Source organism: Pelobates fuscus, chromosome 9, assembly GCF_036172605.1.
Source record: "Pelobates fuscus isolate aPelFus1 chromosome 9, aPelFus1.pri, whole genome shotgun sequence".
Taxonomy (NCBI): Eukaryota; Metazoa; Chordata; class Amphibia; order Anura; family Pelobatidae; genus Pelobates; species Pelobates fuscus.
Window position 1 is genome coordinate 53,147,168 of NC_086325.1, and position 19,383 is coordinate 53,166,550.

Below are 19,383 nucleotides of genomic sequence, written 5' to 3' on the forward strand. Positions count from 1 at the left end.
AGTTATGTTTTTTTTTATTCCATGTATTGAGGTTGATGTAATTATTGCTGTCACTCAGGGGTAGTGGGAGTTTGAGTACAGGGCCTAAAATTGTGTGTGTGTTCCTGTTTGCATTTTTATTACACAGCTATGTTACAGTGCTGCCACCCACCCATGTGTTCTCTCTTAAGGGTTAATAAATGTGTAGGGGTTCAGAAATATACTACTCTCTGTCTCATTACATATCTTGCCTTTTAGCAGAAAGCAGCAAGGTGAATTGTTAGTGTAGGACACATTAAGAGAGTTTGCCTTCAAAATATCTCTCGAAAACAGTAGAAGTCTGTCTTGGGAAAGTCTCCTGGCACCGCTAAGTCCCACAACATCTGATGCTTTGTTCACGCCAGACCTACCTAATAACCCTGCTTCTCTACCTGATGACATCACCGTTTTGCTATGGACAAAAACTAGAGGCAAATTGTTACACCATAGAACACGCCATTGGAGACCTTATTCGTAAAGTGGCAGCTAACTCCCCCAGACTGGATAGGCTCAAAATAAGGCACAGTGAATTGGAAGACTCCTTGACCAAGCTTTCATGTTCAACTGCAACATCAATCTGATCTCTTTACACAACTCCAAACAAAGGTGGAGGAACTTTAAAAAGCAAAAAAGAAATCTGTTTTATTGGACTCCCAGAGTCCATCAAACCTCAAAGCCTACTTACATTGCTACAAAACTGGATACCAGATGTACTCCACCTACCCGATGATACAGACAAACCGCTATTAAAAGAAAGAGCATACCATCTGGCCCAGAGAGGCCCCAAAGTCAAACAACAACGACCACGACCAGTGATTATTCATTTGCTAAATTTCTGTGTTAAAGGACCACTCTAGTGCCAGGAAAGCATACTCGTTTTCCTGGCACTAGAGTGCCCTGAGGGTGCCCCCACCCTCAGGGACCCCCTCCCGCCCGGCTCTGGAAAGGGGAAAGGGGTAAAAACTTACCTTTTTCCAGCGCTGGGCGGAGAGCTCACCTCCTCCTCTCCGCCTCCGTTCCTCCCCGTCGGCTGAATGCGCACGCGCGGCAAGAGCTGCGCGCGCATTCAGCCGGTCGCATAGGAAAGCATTCATAATGCTTTCCTATGGACGCTTGCGTGCTCTCACTGTGATTTTCACAGTGAGAATCACGCAAGCGCCTCTAGCGGCTGTCAGTGAGACAGCCACTAGAGGAAAAAGGGGAAGGCTTAACTAATTGATAAACATAGCAGTTTCTCTGAAACTGCTATGTTTATAAAAAAATTAGTTAACCCTAGCTGGACCTGGCACCCATACCACTTCATTAAGCTGAAGTGGTCTGGGTGCCTAGAGTGGTCCTTTAAGGAAACTATGCTCCAAGCATACAGAAAAGGAAAACGAGATACACAGTAGCAGCACACTACTTTCACGCACTAGACTGGATAAAGGGGACAATTTACAGTAGTACGCATTGAAACAACTTTGACAAGTGTAGTGCACTCTCCATACGTGTCAAGGGTCTGGTCAGGAAGGGGTGCTGACTAGTGCAGCAACCTCATAGGGTGGAATCCAGAATACAAAGAAACCAATATACACAAATAAAAGCAAAAAAGAAGTGTATTGATATTAAAGGAAGACCGTTAACTAAAATACAAAAACAGATAATAATGTAGCAGAAGGGCCTCTGGATACAGGGAAGGCCAGCTCAGAAACACAGGACAGGCAGGACCAGACCAAGAACATTATTTAATGAACTGGCAAACAAGAAAGGGTGAAGCTCAACTAAACAGGGGGAAGTCAATCACAAAGTATGGCCAGCTGGGAACGGAGAGAGATCTGGAATAGCACCAGAGACAGCTAGTGGCACAGTGAGGTACTGCACCAGACTGAGAATAAACTGAATGGTGACAGAACGCTTTCCTTCCAGAGGAAACACAGGAAAATCCTTTATTAGCATCCACCATTAAAGCATGGTAATGGTAAGACAGCTGCTCGGACTCCAGTGGCGATACACTAAATTTATACCTTTCTAATGTAGCCCGCACTTTCAGAATGGGGGAGCCCAGCATCCTTACTATTCTTGTGAAACTGCAGGCCTATATAATATATATTTAAATTTTTTTCCTTGATAAAATAATTCAAGTCTCGCGTTTCAGCAAATTAAACAAGTTTTCTGATCTCGGTGTTCCTTTCTTCACATACCTACAGCTTCATAAACACTATCCTTCCACATCTTAGTTTGGAAGTTTGGAATCATTCCACAGAAAACCCACTACTTTATCTTACTCAATTAGCTCACTTTATTCTCAATCTCAAAATCTCCATCTCCTGCTCCAGGAATATTTGCACCCTCTCCTGAAGATACTACTATCAATACCATTACTACTTCCTGCCAGCCCAAAGAAGACCTACCTGCGGATTGTACCTAGGCCTCAAATGGTACTAAAGTCTGCATAAAGGATTTGGAGACATTCGAAAAAGAGTTGAAAGCTACAAATGCTACTCCTGCTGAGGTACTAGAAGTACTTACCACCTGTTTCCGGATCATCAAAAACCCGGACTGCTCTCCAGCTGTACCAAAAGCTGGTACTATGGAGCCCCACACTGAAAAGGGACTGTGCCAAACCTAGCCACTTCTAGACTGTATTGTAGAAAGGTTGTCTGTACTATGTGCTGTGTGTATTTTGCTATGAGTACTGTGTGGTATATGTAACTTTACTGTGTATCTGGGATTATGGTAATTCGCCTGCTGGCAGCCGTAAGCTACCAGCATGCGAGCACTTCGTTCAACGAATAGCGGCTATCCGTGCTGTTCGTGGAACGAATGCGGGCTCCCCTGATAGACCACACACTTAGAGGCGTGTGGCGCTTGTTAACCGATTGCAACAATGTTGCAATCGGTAATTAGAGGCTCTCCTAGGTGGCCGTCGTTCGGCTACCGACCATGCGGCGGTCGGCCATCTTGGATCGTCTATTCTTCAGCGGTGTTTGGTCGTCGAGCGCCTGGAACCGAAATCGGCTACTCGATGACACGAACACCGCTGGACTTCCAGACCATTCGGGAGCCCGGTGTTCGGTAGGATCGTTTCCCTAAGTGCAATCGGTATTTGTTGCGGCGTTCGGTCAGTTCAGCTGGGAACTGAGCGGTATTCTCTCAAAAGATGCGCTCAGCCCCCAGCTATCTACCGAACGTTCGGTTAACTCTGTATACCGAATAAAACTCAGAAACGGTATTTTAAAGTAAATTGTCAGTTTTGCTGCACGAGGCGATAATCCACTTAATCGTCCATTTTAGTGGGAGTATCCTTCTCGTGCAGCAAGGCCTGTTGGGAGAATTATGTTGCATGATGGGATAAATCCCCTGAAACCTCTGTAAGGAAACCCCTTGCATGGGGAACTGTATAAATATGCAAGCTTGTGAATAAAGCTAGTTAGTTGACTCCCAAACTGTGTTTCGTCCGGTTATTGGGAGGATTAGGATATTGCCTTACTTTTCAGCGCTGACTGTGGATTTACCTGTGATACCTGCGGAGATCGTGGACTCTAATACTGTACTCCGCTATAGGGACTCCACACTGGGAATAGCCTGTTCACGCCGGGAGGTCATTCTTTAAGGGGGGAGTACTGTCACGGTTCTCACCGTGCCATACAGCCGGCCAGACGTGGCCATCCTACAAGTGCCAAACAGCGGATTTGAACCTGGGTCCTTTGCGGTCCTGGGCCTGCTATCTGCCTTTGAACCACAGCAGTTGCGATTTTTTGGACTTGTTCTAGAACTATTATTCCTAGCTATATCTGCAGCACTGGGGGCTGGACTTATTCTATGGTCATTGCTGTGCTTCACCTGAGAATGTTCATTCATCTGCTGGGTATATTAACTGACCCTGAGAATATGATCAGGTCTTTGATCCTGCTGTATGTGTTCAGTTTGTTTTCTAGTCTCCTGAACTTGTATTCCATATTGACTCCAGCTACACTTAAATTATTCTGACCTCTGGCATCCCTAGACTTTGGATATCCCTCGACTATCCTGCCATTTGTGACCCCGTCGGTACTGCTTTGGAACACCTTTCCTGCACAGCCCCCGTGCATAGATTCACAGTCCAGGTGGTTTCTTACCTGGTCACCTTGGAGTGGTTCTATCTGCAAGGGTAAGCAAACATAAATGTGCTCCAGACTCCCATCTCAGGTAAGAACCCTGACATCCATAAAGCCAAGTGGTTTTGGTGACTAAAATGTTTATTTAAATAATTTTCATATAAACATGTTCTTTACATTTAAATGTGAGGAGGAATTTAGAGAATTGTGTGGTTCTGAATAAAAATCAGAGCTACATGTAAAGTAAATACTATGGACTCCAAAATAATAAATCTCCTTACCAATTACTTCATATTTTGTTTTGTTAAATATAAATGGCTCATTCAGTCCTCAGCATCTCCATGTATTCTCTCACCACTTCTACAAGGATCTGTGCCTCAAAGATGTGTCAAAATAAAGATTACCTTAAAGGGTTACAATAATGTTTTTTCAGGATTTACTTTTATTTTAGAATGCCCCAACGTGAGCTAGTACTCTTGTCCAGCACTTTTTTTTTTTTTTTTTCCCCAATAGCTTTTAAATAAGAAAAAAAAAAAAAAACACTGAATTCCAGCACCGGGTGAGAATCTCCTCTCATATCCACGTCTCGTCTGTTGTCATGGCACATTACTCCGAAGTCCAATCACGTTTCTTATAGAGAATCATTTGATTGGACTGTTATTCCTGGCTCAGAGCACTCAGAGCAGGTGAGTGAGAGGTAAACAAAGGGAGGGATATATATAAAACACAGCCAAATGTTGAAAATGCAGAGAGGGCCGAGAGGGAGTGGACATTCCCTTCAAGTGTTGTTAGAAAGGGTAAAAGCGAGTATGTCTGTTGCCAGCATGCAGTAAGTTCTAGAAATAATTAACATTAGACAGCCTGGAAGAGAGTGCCAGGCTGCCTAAGTCACGCTCCCAGCACAAAAGTGCAGATCTGCTTGAAACACAGCACATACATATTCCTACCACCATGATCATTTATAACAGCGGAAATGGTCATGGACACTGGGATAACCCCTTTAACAGTTGGCCTAAAGAACATTTAGAAAAAGTTTAAATCTGTGTTCATTAAAGTGACTCTATAGTGTAAGGAATGTCACTCTATATTCCTTACTCTATAGTACCCCTAGTTCCCCCGCCGCCTCCGCAGTGCTGGATTGGTAGAAACAACTCTTGTAACACTTACCCAATTCCAGCTCAGATCTCCCGTGGCGCTGCGTCGGCTCTCCACCTCCTCTGACATCACACAACAGGAAGGTGGTGCTAACGCGCATATAAAACAAGCGCATTAGGCCCACCCCATAGAAAAGCATTGCTTAAATGCTTTTTCTATGGGGATTTGACCCACACTGGATGTCCTCATGCAGAGAGTAAAAGTTGTCCTTAGTCCTGCAGTTTCTCAATGATTATGAGTAACACAGGCCGGCTTCAATTCTATATACACAAACTAAAAAAATGTTGTCTTTAGTTTTTTAAAACACAACATGGAAACCATGATATAAATAAATACATAGAAAAAGAAATTGGTATACAGTATACACATTTTTATTTCATGTAACAATTTTTATGTCCTCAAAAATTAAAGCAAGAGATACATTTTAACAAAAATATTCTCTAGACAATAGTTGGAGAATTTGTCGTACAAACTGTTCACTGCATATAAGAAACTGTTTGGACGTATGGCCTTATGATATCTACACAATGTACTGTACATGCATTGTGATAATATTTTATTAAAATAGATTCATTGGAAAGGTGGATCTGCTATTCACACTTTAGTTTTAAAAAGATAAGTCTATGATTTGCACTATATTATTTTTTTTTTTATATAAAGCCCGTTGGCCTTAAAATCAGCAGGTGGAGGGAAAAACATAATATACAACTGTACAATAAATATTTCAAATGTGACAAAGAGGCTTAAACATATAAACACCAATGACGTACAATTACAGGTGTTTTGACAGTAAGATAGGATTTGGTTATACACTATTGTAAAAATTTATTGTGATCCTAGGACAAACCACTTTTGCAGCTTTAAAATATTGTTTATATATATTTTTTTAAATGTTAAACATTTCTCTACACTATCTTGTTAGATTTTAAGACTGCATTTGAGAACAGTCCTGAAGTTGAATGCAAAATGTTGTACTCACTATGCATTAAAAAAAGGTTTTAAACTATTGTTGCTTTTTATATACAAAAAGTAATTTTATATATTTTATTGTACAATCTACTATGAATTTCTGACATAACACACTAGATAATGTGCTCACTCACTTTTTACAATAATTTACAATGAAAAACATAAAACTGCTTAACCTTCCCTTAACTTTGCAGCACTTTTGCAGTCAACCATAAATATAGTATGTTGAAAGCTGAAAGGTTTGTAAAGAAGAAAAAAAAAGAAGACAAAAATATGAGAACAAGTAGATTAAAATGAACATAATAATTCAATACAAATGTGCAAGAGCCAAGTAAGTTTTTCAAGTTGGAATGTGCATGGCTTGTTGTTAAATGGGCAGTAGGATTGGAAAATAATAAGCATTCTTATTTTAATGGTTATATGGAAAAACTATGCTGGCCGTGTCTTACATTCCCAACCGGAAATATAAAAACATCCACTACAAAATGTTGTAAATGCAATACGGATTTCCAGAAGTAACATTGCTTAAAGGAGCAACTCTGCTAAAAAATAGCGGTATTTAGATTCTCAGGCCTCCCCCTGTTATAGTAAATTAAATCAGTTTTACTCACCTTCTTACACCACTCCACCCCTAGCTAAGATTATCATACTGATGATATCTAAAACAACAACAAAAATGCACTGGGGACCTACTGCGCATCGGTGGCAATCGCTGAGATAGCATCTCCTCATCGAGGTTATCCCAGGACTATAACAGGAAGACCATTTCATGGCTGCCTAAGTGACAGCAACTCCAGGTGTTCATAAGGTGTTCACAATAAATCCTGCCTTTCCTGAGAATAAAAAGCAGTGTTTGCACTGCAGCGAAAGTCTTTTTGCACCTAAACAACTACATTAAGCTGTAGTGGTTCTGGTGCTACAAGATTCCCTTTAAATTGGAAACCAATGCCAATAAGAAAATGATGTTTGGTGCCTGTAGGAACTTGGTAAAGATATGCTGTAGTGCATATTTTAATTGTAGTGCCCTGGCACCCACCCCATGTAAGTAGTCAAACAATTTGCTGGTTTGATTTCCTACTTGGGGTCCAGCAGGTGCCAGCCAGAAGATCAGCTGATGCTCTTCTTACAACAGGGGGGCTTAGTTCATGAAAGCTTATGGAATATCTTAGCTGTTGGAATTGACTGGCGCTCAGCAGTCCCCTGGTAAGACATCAAACCATTCCCAGACTGCATGAATACATACACAGGGAGATGCCAGGGTACACTTGGAACCATAACGGTGTGCTGAAGGTTTACTCCTGGGGAGGATCAGAGCTGTGGCACAGACACTGTCCGAGTGCTTAATCTAAAAAGTAAGTAAATACTTTTATTTTTTTAAAATTAAAATTCGGGAGACCTAAACATAACAAAAAAAAAATCAATAAAATAAGGAATCAGTGTTTTAAAAAAAATATATAGATGCATATATTGAGGAATACTGCAGGCATGCTGATTACAACAGCTCTTAGAACCCATACGCCCCTTGATACTACTTAACAACTCAAAGGCAGTTTGTATGTAAATCTGTTTATAATTATAGATTTTCCTTACAAGAATGTGAACAGCAACTATTCTTAAACAAAACTGATTTATGTATTGGGAAGAATATGTGATAACCTTTTAAAACTATGTTTCTTTTTGGCACATAAGGAGAATAACCAAATAATGCCAAAACAAAACCTTTGTAGTTGCTCATTTAGCACTGGTGCAAGAGAAGGAATCCAATTCATAAATTTCCTAAGAAAGGAAAAGGAGGCGACTAATCACCTGGAAATTATGGAACTTTTCATATTTTTATTAGAATTTTCTTTTTCTATGACAAAATAAGATTTATTTTTGGATCTTTGAAGACATTTCAATATAACCGAGATCTGCTTAATATGTGTACAAATGATAAACAGAAGCGTGGATACTTTGTTAAGCACACATTAAAACAGTGTAGCATTGTTAAGGGGGGAACACACACAAAGTAGAAGGGTTAGTTTAAAGAAAGTACTGAAACAAGGAACCCCATCATCGTCAAGACAATTCTGAGCAGTAAAGAACATACCCCTCACTAAGTGATTAGCTTAAAAACATAACTAAACATCACTCATACTAGCGTCTTAAAGGCACACTTCAAGCACCATTACTACTACAACCTGTGATTCGTCAGTGGTTGTCTGAATTGCATTAATTCTGACGCGCCAAATAGACGCATTCTGAACAAATATACCAGACAATGCACACAATAAACACAATACGTTGGCCTGTTACTTGTAGACACAGATAAGTACGTTTGTGCTTTGAAGAGAAATGTAAAGCATTTAAACTACCTACAAAAGGTTAGAAGAGTCTTTCTTTTGCAGGTGAATGCAAAGCAAAACTGTAAAACAAGTTGGATTGCTTACAATGATCAATTCAATCCAAGGTGCAATGAGATGGTGTGAAACATCATCCACAGACTCCTTCCCATATATTGTATGAGGACAACTGCAGACCAGTACATCATGGTAAAAGGATGCTGGTATTTCTTGATCTAGAAAGGCACATTTCTATTCAACCGGGAAGGATCAAGTTTCATTGAAAGTAAGGCATCATTCAAAACGGCCTTGGGATAACAATACTGCAGTTTGCAATTTTACTTCATACAGACAGTGTTATCTGTTCAAAAGGGAGTCTGTAATTGGGACATCAGCTGTGAAGGTGAAGAGGGGGAAGTGGAGGAGCTGTTTATTTTCGGTGAATTTGTGATCTGCAGTTCTTCAAGTCTTCTGACATAATCATCACGTAACGCTAACAACTCCATGTAACGCTGTTCCACAGGATTTGGTTGCTATAGAATATATGAAGAGGAACAAAATTAGAATTATTTAAAAAAAAAAAAAAGTCACATGCCTGGTTTTAAAGAGTAATGGTTCATCTTTTCAACTACACAAGGACAGACTGTCTGACAAGGTAAGCATGCAAATTCCACAAAGTGCATCTAGAACCCTAAATAAACAGAGGGAGAATCAGTCTCTGAATTTCAGTGTATTGTGGCATAACAGCATATGCCTACATTTGTCATGATGTTCTAATGAGCCTTAAAGGTGGTAAACACGATCAGAGTCCAGATTTCATGGATTTTGCAATGGTATCATTGACCTTAAAGAACAAGACCAACCAGCTTAAAGGGATACTATTGGAATCAAAACACCTTTATGTTAAAGGGACACTCCAGGCACCCAGACCACTTCTACCCATTGGAGTGGTCTGGGTGCCAACTCCCACTACTCGGGGGGCGGGGCCTGACCGCCATGCTGACCGGTCGCATGTCCCTGAGGCTCCAGCTAACTTTACCTCTAACCGACAGAAAGCATGGGCTTACCGCTGAAAGTTAGGCGGAATAGCCTGCTGAAGTGTGCAGGAGAGGGTTGGCACCACCGTGGACTCCGAGATCGGGAGTTTCGAGGCCCCAACGGTATGAGACTGGTCGCCATACCACAGCCCTGTAACACACCTCACAGGCCCCGGTCCCTCCCTCATCCTGGCCCGCACTGGAGGGAGCCAGGTGGTATGACAGGCTCCCCAGAGGGCAGGCAGAGTGCCTGAGTGCGTGTACTGTGCCTCCAACATGGCGGCCCACACTGGGCGCGGGTGCATGCACCGCCAGCAGGCAACATGATACTCCTGTCACCTCGCTACTTAGGAACAAAGCAACAGAACTTTACTACACACTACAGCAAATCCTGGCTCACCTGACTCACAAACCCAAGATCAGGACCTGGTCCCCACAACAGCCTTCCTGGGCCTTGAGCCCCCAGAGAACGTTCTTCGAACCGCAGCCCCAAGCCCAAGCACACTCCATCAGCCAGGCATCCCACTACCAACCAGAATTTGAACCGGAACCAAGGGCACAAGCAGTCGCTTGAGCAGAGCCCAGGGATGGCAGAGAGCGGTATGTAACAGACCAGCCCTCATCAAACCCCGCACACAATAACTTCGGGTGGGAAGCAGGTGAGTCACAAGCCACAAGAACCTGAACAGCAGCTCAGTGCAATGGAACCAGGGAAACTGCATGATCTCTCCAGTGAGAACCCAGTGGAGCCTAGCACACAGCATTTCTCCTCACAGGTTATCACTAAGTTTGCCACACGTCCGATCCCACGCAGAATTAACACCGATGCTCCCCCAGATGTCTGCCGACGCGTACTCACACAAGCATGCTCCTATCACTCCACCTAAGGACTGTCCTCCCCTTACTTTCTTTCGGTCTGCTACACGATCAGCTAGACATTCTAAATATATTTTGCATAGCAAAGTGCAGGGGTGAAGGAACTATCACTTACGAGCAATGGCATGTTACAGAGCAATGTTTCGGCGGACAATTAATCTTGAAGGTTCACCATAAATAATGGCTTCTATTCTGCATAAGCCTCATACCTTTATCTTCCATGATCTGCTATCACTCTTCTCATAAATAACACTGTCTTTAACCGTTATAGGTCTAGATATCCTGCAACACCGTTCTTCACTTATCAGATTAATGCTAAATAGGACTTTTGTGTGTTCTTTTTATTTTACATGTTGAGTTTATTCTTATCTATCAGACTTAAGGTACTGTTTGAATGCCATTACGATGTGTACTAAGTGCAGGTTAACTCTATCCTCACCATATTGTTAAGCTTTCAACAACAATTTAAAAAAAAAAGTGCTGTTAATAATTGCTCAAATAAAGTGCTGTTAATAAATGCTGTATAATCTGTATTATCTCACCGGCTTGGACTTGCTATTGTGGCAATACAAGCATGTTTGTTAAACCTAAGCACTGCAAAAATAAAGAATAAAAAAAAAAAAAAACCTCCCACTACTCTTTACCCTGCAAGTGTAATTATTGCATTTTTTTTTTATAAACTGCAATAATTACCTTGCAGGGTTAACTCCACCTCTAGTGGCTGTCTACTAGACAGCCACTAGAGGGCACTTCCTCCTTCATAGCACAGAAAACCTGTGCTAGAGCATCGATGGATGCCCTCATGCTGTGTGAGGACCTCCAGCGTCGCTCAATTCCGCATAGAAAAGCATTTTCAATGTTGTCCTATGTGTAGCTCTAATGCGCATGGGCGGCATGCGCATTAGGTCTCCCCGGCCGGTGGGAGGGATCAGTCTCGCCCACCGGCCGACGTAATACAGAGGAGGAGCGGCGGCGGAGGAAAAAGCAGCGACGTGGGACATGTCGCTGCCTCTGGTAAGTTACTGAAAGGGTTTTCACCCCTTCAGCAACCGGAGATTAGGGGGTGGGAGGGAGAGGGGACCTGCAGTGCCAGGAAAACAGACTGTTTTCCTGGCACTGGAGTTTCCCTCTAATGGCGCAGTTTTAGTGTATGGACCATGACTCTGCAGTCTGACTGCTTAATTCTCTGCCATTTAGGAGTTAAATCACTTGTTTCTGTTTATGCAGCCCTATCTACACCTCCCCTGACTGACTCATAGTACATTCTGCATGAAAACAAAATGGTTTCATTTTCAATTTACATGTTAACTTACGTTAAAAGTTTTTTATCTCCTGCTCTGTAAAGTTAACTTTAATCACACACTGAAGGGTCCTGCGGAGTCTGGTCCCCCTAAATATAGTAACATCTTACCTTTATTCCAGTCTGCTTGTGTTGGCTCTGCCCACGATCTGCTTCCTTGGCTGACATCATCAGAAGTGATGTTCTCAGCCAGAGTGCTTTCCCACAGAAAAGCATTGGACTGGCTGAGATAGTCAATTCTGATGATCTTAGCCAAGGAGGCGGGCCAGGGGAGGAGCCAAACACCATGCTGGACAATCAGCATCTCCTCATAGAGATGCATTGAATCAAGATTTAACAGACTGTGCAGCAAAGAAACAAAAAACAGTAATTTTACTTACCGTAAATTCCTTTTTTCTTAGTATAGTGGCAGTACTTACAAGTGGGATGTTCCTTAGGATTCTGGACAAGAAGCTCCCCCTTCTTTAGAATTTAAATGCTGTGCTCCGCCTGCTGCCTCCATATAAGCTGTAACTCAGAGACACTCACCAGTAATACAAAAGAACCAAAACGGAGACCGAATGATGCATAGAATTTTATCTATTTGAAAGCGGAGGGAAAGCCAGTACTGCCACTATACTAAGAAAAAAGGAATTTACGGTAAGTAAAATTACTGTTTTTCCCTTCGTATAGTGGCAGTACTTACAAGTGGGATATAGCAAGACCCCTGCAAACAAAGGGTGGGAACTCAGCAGGCCACAGCTTGTAGCACCTTACGCCCAAAGCAGCTTCAGATGATGAGAATACGTCCAGCCTACAATGCTTGATAAAAGTATGTAAGGAAGACCAAGCAGCAGCTTTGCAGATGTCTTCAGGTGAGGCGGCTGCTCTTTCAGCCCAGGAGGTCGTCATAGCTCTAGAGGCACGAGCCTTGAAAGGGAAACTAAGGGGAATCCCTTTGGATTGATAAGCCAACCTGATTGTATACGTTAGCCATCAGGCCAAAGAGGGTCCTGAGACAGCACAACCCCTGTTAGCGCCATGAAAGAATACACATAGATCTAAGGATCTAATCCCTGAGTCATCTGAAGACAGATTTTCAGGGATCTTCCAACATCTAGGAGATGTCACATTCTTTCCAGATCCGACGTAGGAAAATGAAAAAACCGCGGTAGGACAATAGGTTGGTAATTGCAGCACCAGAAAAAACCGTAGGCAAAAAAGAAGGCTTGGTGTGCAGGACCACCTAGTCGCGATGAAAAAGGTGAATTCCGGAGAGAAAGAGAGAGCTCGGATCACACCTACTCAACTAGCAGAGGCGATAGGCACCCGAAAAACCGTCTTGAAGGTAAGAAACTTGATATGAACCTCCAGTAAATGTTCAAATGGTGGTTCACAAAGGGCTCGAAGCACCAGACAGATCCCAAGCAGGGAAAGGTACTACTTAGGAGGCCTCTTAAGCCTTATGGACTTAAGAAATCTTAGAAAAAGCAGGTTTGAGGCAAAGCCACGAACCAGGAAGTGATTTAGAGCTGAAATCTGGCCTTTGAGCGAAAACTCCCAGGCCGGCTTCAAACCCATCTTGCAAAAAAGAAAGACTTTCCGGGATAGAGGCTTTGGCCGGATCCAACCTCGAAGTGAACACCAGGTTCTGAACTTCATCCAAACTCTGAAATAGATTTACGAAGTGGACCAGCAGACAGAAGACAGCAACACATCACATAAAGGTCAGAGAGACCATGGCCTTGAAGGATCACCCTTGCAGCAACCATGCAGCCAGGTGAAAAATATCCAGAGTTTCCACGGGGAGAGTCACATTCTCCAATATTTGAGGAGAGACTGGAGATGCCAACGTGAGATTGTCAAGTTTTCCACTTCTGAAAACCAACTCCTGTTCGGCCAGAAGGGAAGGACTGCCAATTACTTGCCTTCTTCATCTTACTTATGAACAATCCGTGGTATAAGAGCGACAGGAGGGAAAACATAAGCCATGTCGAAGGTCCAAGGTATCGATAGACCGTCTAGGACAACTGGGTACTCTCCTGAATGGAGAGAAGCAAAACATTGAACTTTCCTGTATCTCCTTGTGGCAAACAGGTCTATCTCCGGCCTGCCGAAGCGTGAACCCAGCGCCCAAAAAATTTAGCTTGACAGTGCCCAGTCTGCCTGAGACCAAAGTCTACGGCTGAGGCCGTCTGAACTAACTTAGAGACCCTCTGACATGGGTAGCTGATATAGCGAGAAGAATCGCTTGAGCCCAAGACATATGAGGTAGCAGAGCTCTTGAAGAGCTTTTACCTTCGTGCCACCCTGCCGAAAAAAAACACTGTAGTGGCGTCGACCGACCGAATCCTAATTGCCTGATTCGTGATGGCTGAACGGAAGGAAACCAGTGCCTTCCAAACCGCATTAAACCCTGAAACTTCAGGAAGCGCCTGACTCCACTCCGTTCCAAGACCCTGACGGAACTGAGAAGCTAGATGGGCGCCCCAACCCATCTGGGAGGCATATGTGGATATCATAAACCATTGTTTCTGAGCAAACGATAGGCCCTTTGAGATTTTGCTTCTGTGTTTCCACCAGTTCAGGAGTCCTTTCACCCTTTTGGATAGGTGGAAGGGAGAGTCTAGATCTTCCTGTTTTCGTGTCCATTGGGAAAGGATGTCCCATTGCAATGGTTTTGCTTCTGCCTTTGCCCAGGCCACTGCTGGGATTGCAGAAGCGAGGAGGCCTAGAACCTCATAGCATCTCTGATTGAACTTAGGTTTTATGCAGCTTTGATACGGCTTTAAAAATCCTCATTTGTTTCACTAATGGTAGAAAAAGAGAGAGGGACTGTGAATTTCCTCTAAGACCCAAGAACTCTAGACTTCGTGACGCAGTCAGCTTGGATTTTTCCAGGTTCAGGATCCAACCGTGATCTCTTAAAACCTTCATTGTAATCGTGAGATGAAGATTTAGCAGTTGTCTTTATTGGGCCTTCAGGAACCAAACGTCCAGGTATGGAACAATCGAGATACCTTTCAGACGTAAAACCACTGCTATGGATGCCAGGATTTCCGTAAAAGCTCGAAGAGCTGAGGACAGGCCAAAGGGAAGAGTTTAAATGTAAATGGAGAATCCTTCGCTTTCTTGAAACAAGAATGCTTGGGCACTTCCGGATTTGAACCCGGGACCTCTCGCACCTGAAGCGAGAATCATACCACTAGACCAACAAGCCAGTGTTGCTAGAACCGCAAACCTGAGAACTTCCGGGAAGATTCTGAAACCGGTACATGGAGATAAGCATATTTAAACCAACTCTGCCATGTAATCTCCCTTGTAAAAATGTGTGTCAAAAGACAAAATACGTTCCATACGGAACTTCTGTCATGGTAAGCAGGTGTTTACTAGTTTCCATCTGGTATTTGAACCAGAAAAAAAGGCGTGAGTAAACTCCCTGAAATACCCAACGTTTGGGTACCTCTCTACCACATTTCTTAAAGAAGAAGAGAATTTGTTTACTCTTGATGGATAGCTTGACAGTAGGAAGGATGGACGTGGTTTCGATGAAACTTTATTCTGTAACCTTCTGAAATGGTTCTTGTAATCCACCTATGAAGCACTCTTTCCTAGTCTTGGGTGAAGAACCGAAGGCGTCCTCCCATCTTATGGCGTCAAAACTTCCCCTTTTGTCATGCCTGTTGATTCCTGTCAAGACCACTGGCTGTTCATTTGAGGTACATAGTTGGTCTCCCATACAAGTACTAACCAGGCCCGAGTCTGGATGGCTTCTGAGATCTGACGAGATCAGGGATTTTCAGGCTGGTATGGCCATAGGCCATCATGCTTTTGAAACCTGCAAAACCGCCCTGGTAACGAAAGGACCTCTGACCCTTGTACTGAAAACTTTAATATCCCTGGGTTCTTGAATCCAGAGGCAGGGCTTTCTTCGTATCAGACATCTGTCTAACAATGTCTTCCAAAGGAGTGCCAAAAAAATTTTTTTGTTCCTTTCAAAGGGTAATGCACATAAGGGTGCCTTAGACGCAGAGTCAGCTGTCCATGTTCGTAGCCAAAGAGCTCTTCTGGCTACTGACGACAAACCCATAATCCTCGCTGATAAACAAAGAAAACTCATCTTTCAGTAGGAACAAGAGATGGGAAGGATCTGTATCAGATTTCCCATAATGTAATCTTCCAGGGCTTGTAGCCAAACGCTCTGAGCTCTGAGAACCGCTGAACCTGCAAATTCAGCTCTGCACTGATATCCTGCGGCCTGGAATATTCTACTACACGAAGTTTCGGCCCGTTCGTCCATTGGGTCTTTAAGCCTTGAGACTTCGCCAATGGGTATAGTGGTTTTCTTTGATAGCTGGTCAATCTGAACATCCACTTAGGAAGATCTTCCCATTTTTCTCCAGACTGTAGCTTGACTTGAACGTACGTCTTTCAAGATTCTTTCATTCTCTATGATGGAGATCCAAGATTTAAGGAGACATTGTGAAACCTTTAACCTTACCCTTGGTAGGTTCAGTTTCTTGTACCGCCGTCGTCACTTCTTTAATAATTTTCTTCAGCTCTTCTGGTGGAAACCCCTCCTCCACACTTGAAGCCAGGCTGGAAATATCCGAAGGCGAAGAGACGTCAGACACAGAAGGAGATCTATTCCTCCTACGCTGTGTGGGCAGTTTCTCCCGAATAGCTTCAAATGTCTGGGACAAATATTCCTGAAACCAGCCCAGGAAGGATGCCATATCAGTCTGCTCGGCTTTTACTAGCCGATCCGTTGCGCACTGATTGCATGTATTTTTGCGACATCCGTCAGGTAGAGGAACGCACAATCCAGACAACATAAGTGCTTAGATTTACTTGTGGTGTTTGGAACAGAAGTTGACATCTTGTCTATATCTGTCTTATCTGGAGACATAGGACTTATTCTAGAAGCATGCATAAAAACAAAAGGTGAAAAAAGGAGAGTTCAATAGTTAAACCTCACCTTAAATCACCTAAGATCCGTGTAGGAGGGCAGGTGACACGGAGAACCAGAACTGTACACCCACCCTTGGGGTCAGGAAGGTCCTGCACAGCCATGTATCCAAATTTTAAATTTGGCGCCAAACACCGTTTCGCGCATGCTCAGTAGCGTGATTCTGTGTTTGGTGGAACGCAAAGCCTCCCGGGCGTGCGTTCCACCGCTGTGCGCATGCGTAATGAGCAATGAAGGAGAACCGCCTGGGAACTCCGTCAGAAAAAAACACAAAAGACAGTACCCGGTCACGTTCCGTAACGCGAACCCGGAAGTACTGTTGCCGCTCAGTTCCCGCCCGGGAAACTATCGGGCACTCACCTCCCGGTCAGCAACCTGTGCTGAACGCACCAAATCTCCACCTGCACTGTGGGGGAACCTGTCCGTCCCGTTGCCGGGACAAGAAGAACTGGTGAGTGTCTCTGAGTTACAGCTTATATCGAGGCAGCAGGCGGAGCACAGCATTTAAATTCTAAAGAAGGGGGAGCTTCTTGTCCAGAATCCTAAGGAACATCCCACTTGTAAGTACTGCCACTATACGAAGGGAAAAATACCCTTGTTTCCTTTACAGGAAGTGTTCAAGGAAGGCTGTGCATGCAACTCACATACAGGTAGGCATAAAACAAACTGATTTAACTCCTAAATGGCATTACATTGAGCAGTGAGACTTCAGAGGAATGATCTTTAAACCAAATTTGCTTCATTGGGCTAAAGTTGTGTTGGTGCCTATAGTGGTGATAGTGCCATAGCAAACTCCCAGTGTTATTTGTCAAACTGATTTGGTATAGTTTTACAACTTTGCTGGATCCCTTAGCATTTGCATCACATTAGGTTTTCAACTGCAGCGTAAGCAAAGCACAGCTTATACAGAACCATGGCTCACAGGATGAGGAGCTTAGCTGACACTCACAGCCAATGAGCGGGTGACCTACATGGCCCTGTTTGCTCAGTAGAGATAAAAGGATTCTCCTGAAGTAGTAAAATCGCTTAACAGATTAGACTGGGACAGTGCCAGGGCACTCCTTGCACCATAACCACTACAGCAGGCTGGAACATTCCTTTCCTATTTTAAGAAGCAAGCTCAAAAGGTCAAATCAGTTATTTACGAAACGGTTCATCTTTTAGGCAAAATTTCACATTGTGCCACTAGCTACACGTGGAATTAAAAGGACAATTTTCAACATAAATGTAGATAGATGCCAGTGTTTACAATAGGACACCAAACAGATCACATAGCCTACTTATCCAAAAGCATATTCACACTCACACATAGCGTTTGTTCATATAGACAACAACTTAACAGGAAAGAGGGTCACATGACAACCCCACGCATACATACTTGCAGCCGGATCCTTGTGTTCCATCTAATGTAGTAATTGACCCAAAGTTCCAGGTGACGCATGCTAGCGACAGGATACAAAACTCTGTTCAGCTCTTTTGTATAAAATGGATTTGTATGTTTTGATTTTTCACTGTTTATCAAAGACCACAAGGATTGAGTCTTCTCTCTCACTTTCTAGAGGTGAAAAAAAAAAATTATAAAGTTATAAAAATGTTTGCTTTCCACCCTCATTTTAAAACTATTAAAGAGAAAATTACAAGCATTTAACAACTGAGCCAGAGAAAAGCTAAATGCACAAAATAAATAGAGATACAATTAAGCTATCAAACCAGCATATGCAATTAACAGAAATATTAGAAGCTAGTAAAAACAGACTGAACATACATGTTAGAATTTAGTGGTTGGTCTAGATAAAATCCAAATGGCATCAGCCGACATTTTTATTAATAAATTACAAAAACTAAAAAATACTTGGTGTTCTAATTAACCAGTGCAGAAGTTGTTACATTAATGATGGCTGAACACAAGAATAAAGTAGTAGAGCAAACTAAAAGGTACGTGGCTACAGGTTCCTTTAGTGTTCAAGCAGTTTTGGGGTATACAATATGCCTCTGCATTGTCACTGTTCAATTCACTACCATTTAGAAGTTTAATCACTTTGTTTATGCAGCCCAAGCTACACCTGCCCTGGCTGAGACTCACACAGCCTACCATAAACACTTCCCAAAAAGATGTTTTTAACTTCTCTTATTGCACGGTTTAATTTAGAAATTCATATCTCCTGCTATGTTAATAGCCTGCGAAAACCTGCAACAGTGCAGCCCGTGAATGATTAAAGTTCATGAACTAAGCAGGAGACAAAAACTTATAAATTAAACACACTGTGCTGTAAGATCTGACTGAAAATGAAACCATTTTATCATGTAGGCTAAGTAAATCCCAAGCATGGGAGGTGTAGGTATGGCTGCATAAAGAAAAAGAGAATTAAACAGTAAGACTGCAGAGGCATGATCTCAACACCAAAACTACTTCCGTAAACTAAAGCTGTTTTGGTGTTTAGAACGTCCCTTTAATTTCCATCTATACAAACCAATTCTAGATAGCTGGTAACATGGAACATGTATTTCTGGAAAGCGTACAATATATAAATATTCCCATAATATAGTTAAAATAATTATGTTCTGTTTAAAAGAGAATCTTCACTTATTTGGAATAAAACACTAAACACTTTAAATCAACTATTACTTGTGCCAACCGTTTTGTTCATGTGATGATCTCTTTTCTAAAATTATATTAAAGGAA

The 19,383-nt window shown here is 42.6% G+C and overlaps 1 protein-coding gene across 1 annotated transcript in view; it reads right to left on the reverse strand.

The window, feature by feature from the left end:
- Window positions 1-8,485: 8,485 nt before the first annotated feature.
- Window positions 8,486-19,383, reverse strand: part of MTM1 (myotubularin 1) — an 86,847-nt gene continuing 75,949 nt past the window's right edge. Inside the window, exons 14-15 of the mRNA XM_063431974.1 lie at window positions 18,079-18,255; window positions 8,486-9,072 (exon numbers count right to left, since the gene is read on the reverse strand). Coding sequence (XP_063288044.1) covers window positions 8,905-9,072; window positions 18,079-18,255 — 345 coding nt within the window. The 3' untranslated portion in view covers window positions 8,486-8,904. The remainder of the gene's footprint in view (window positions 9,073-18,078; window positions 18,256-19,383) is intronic.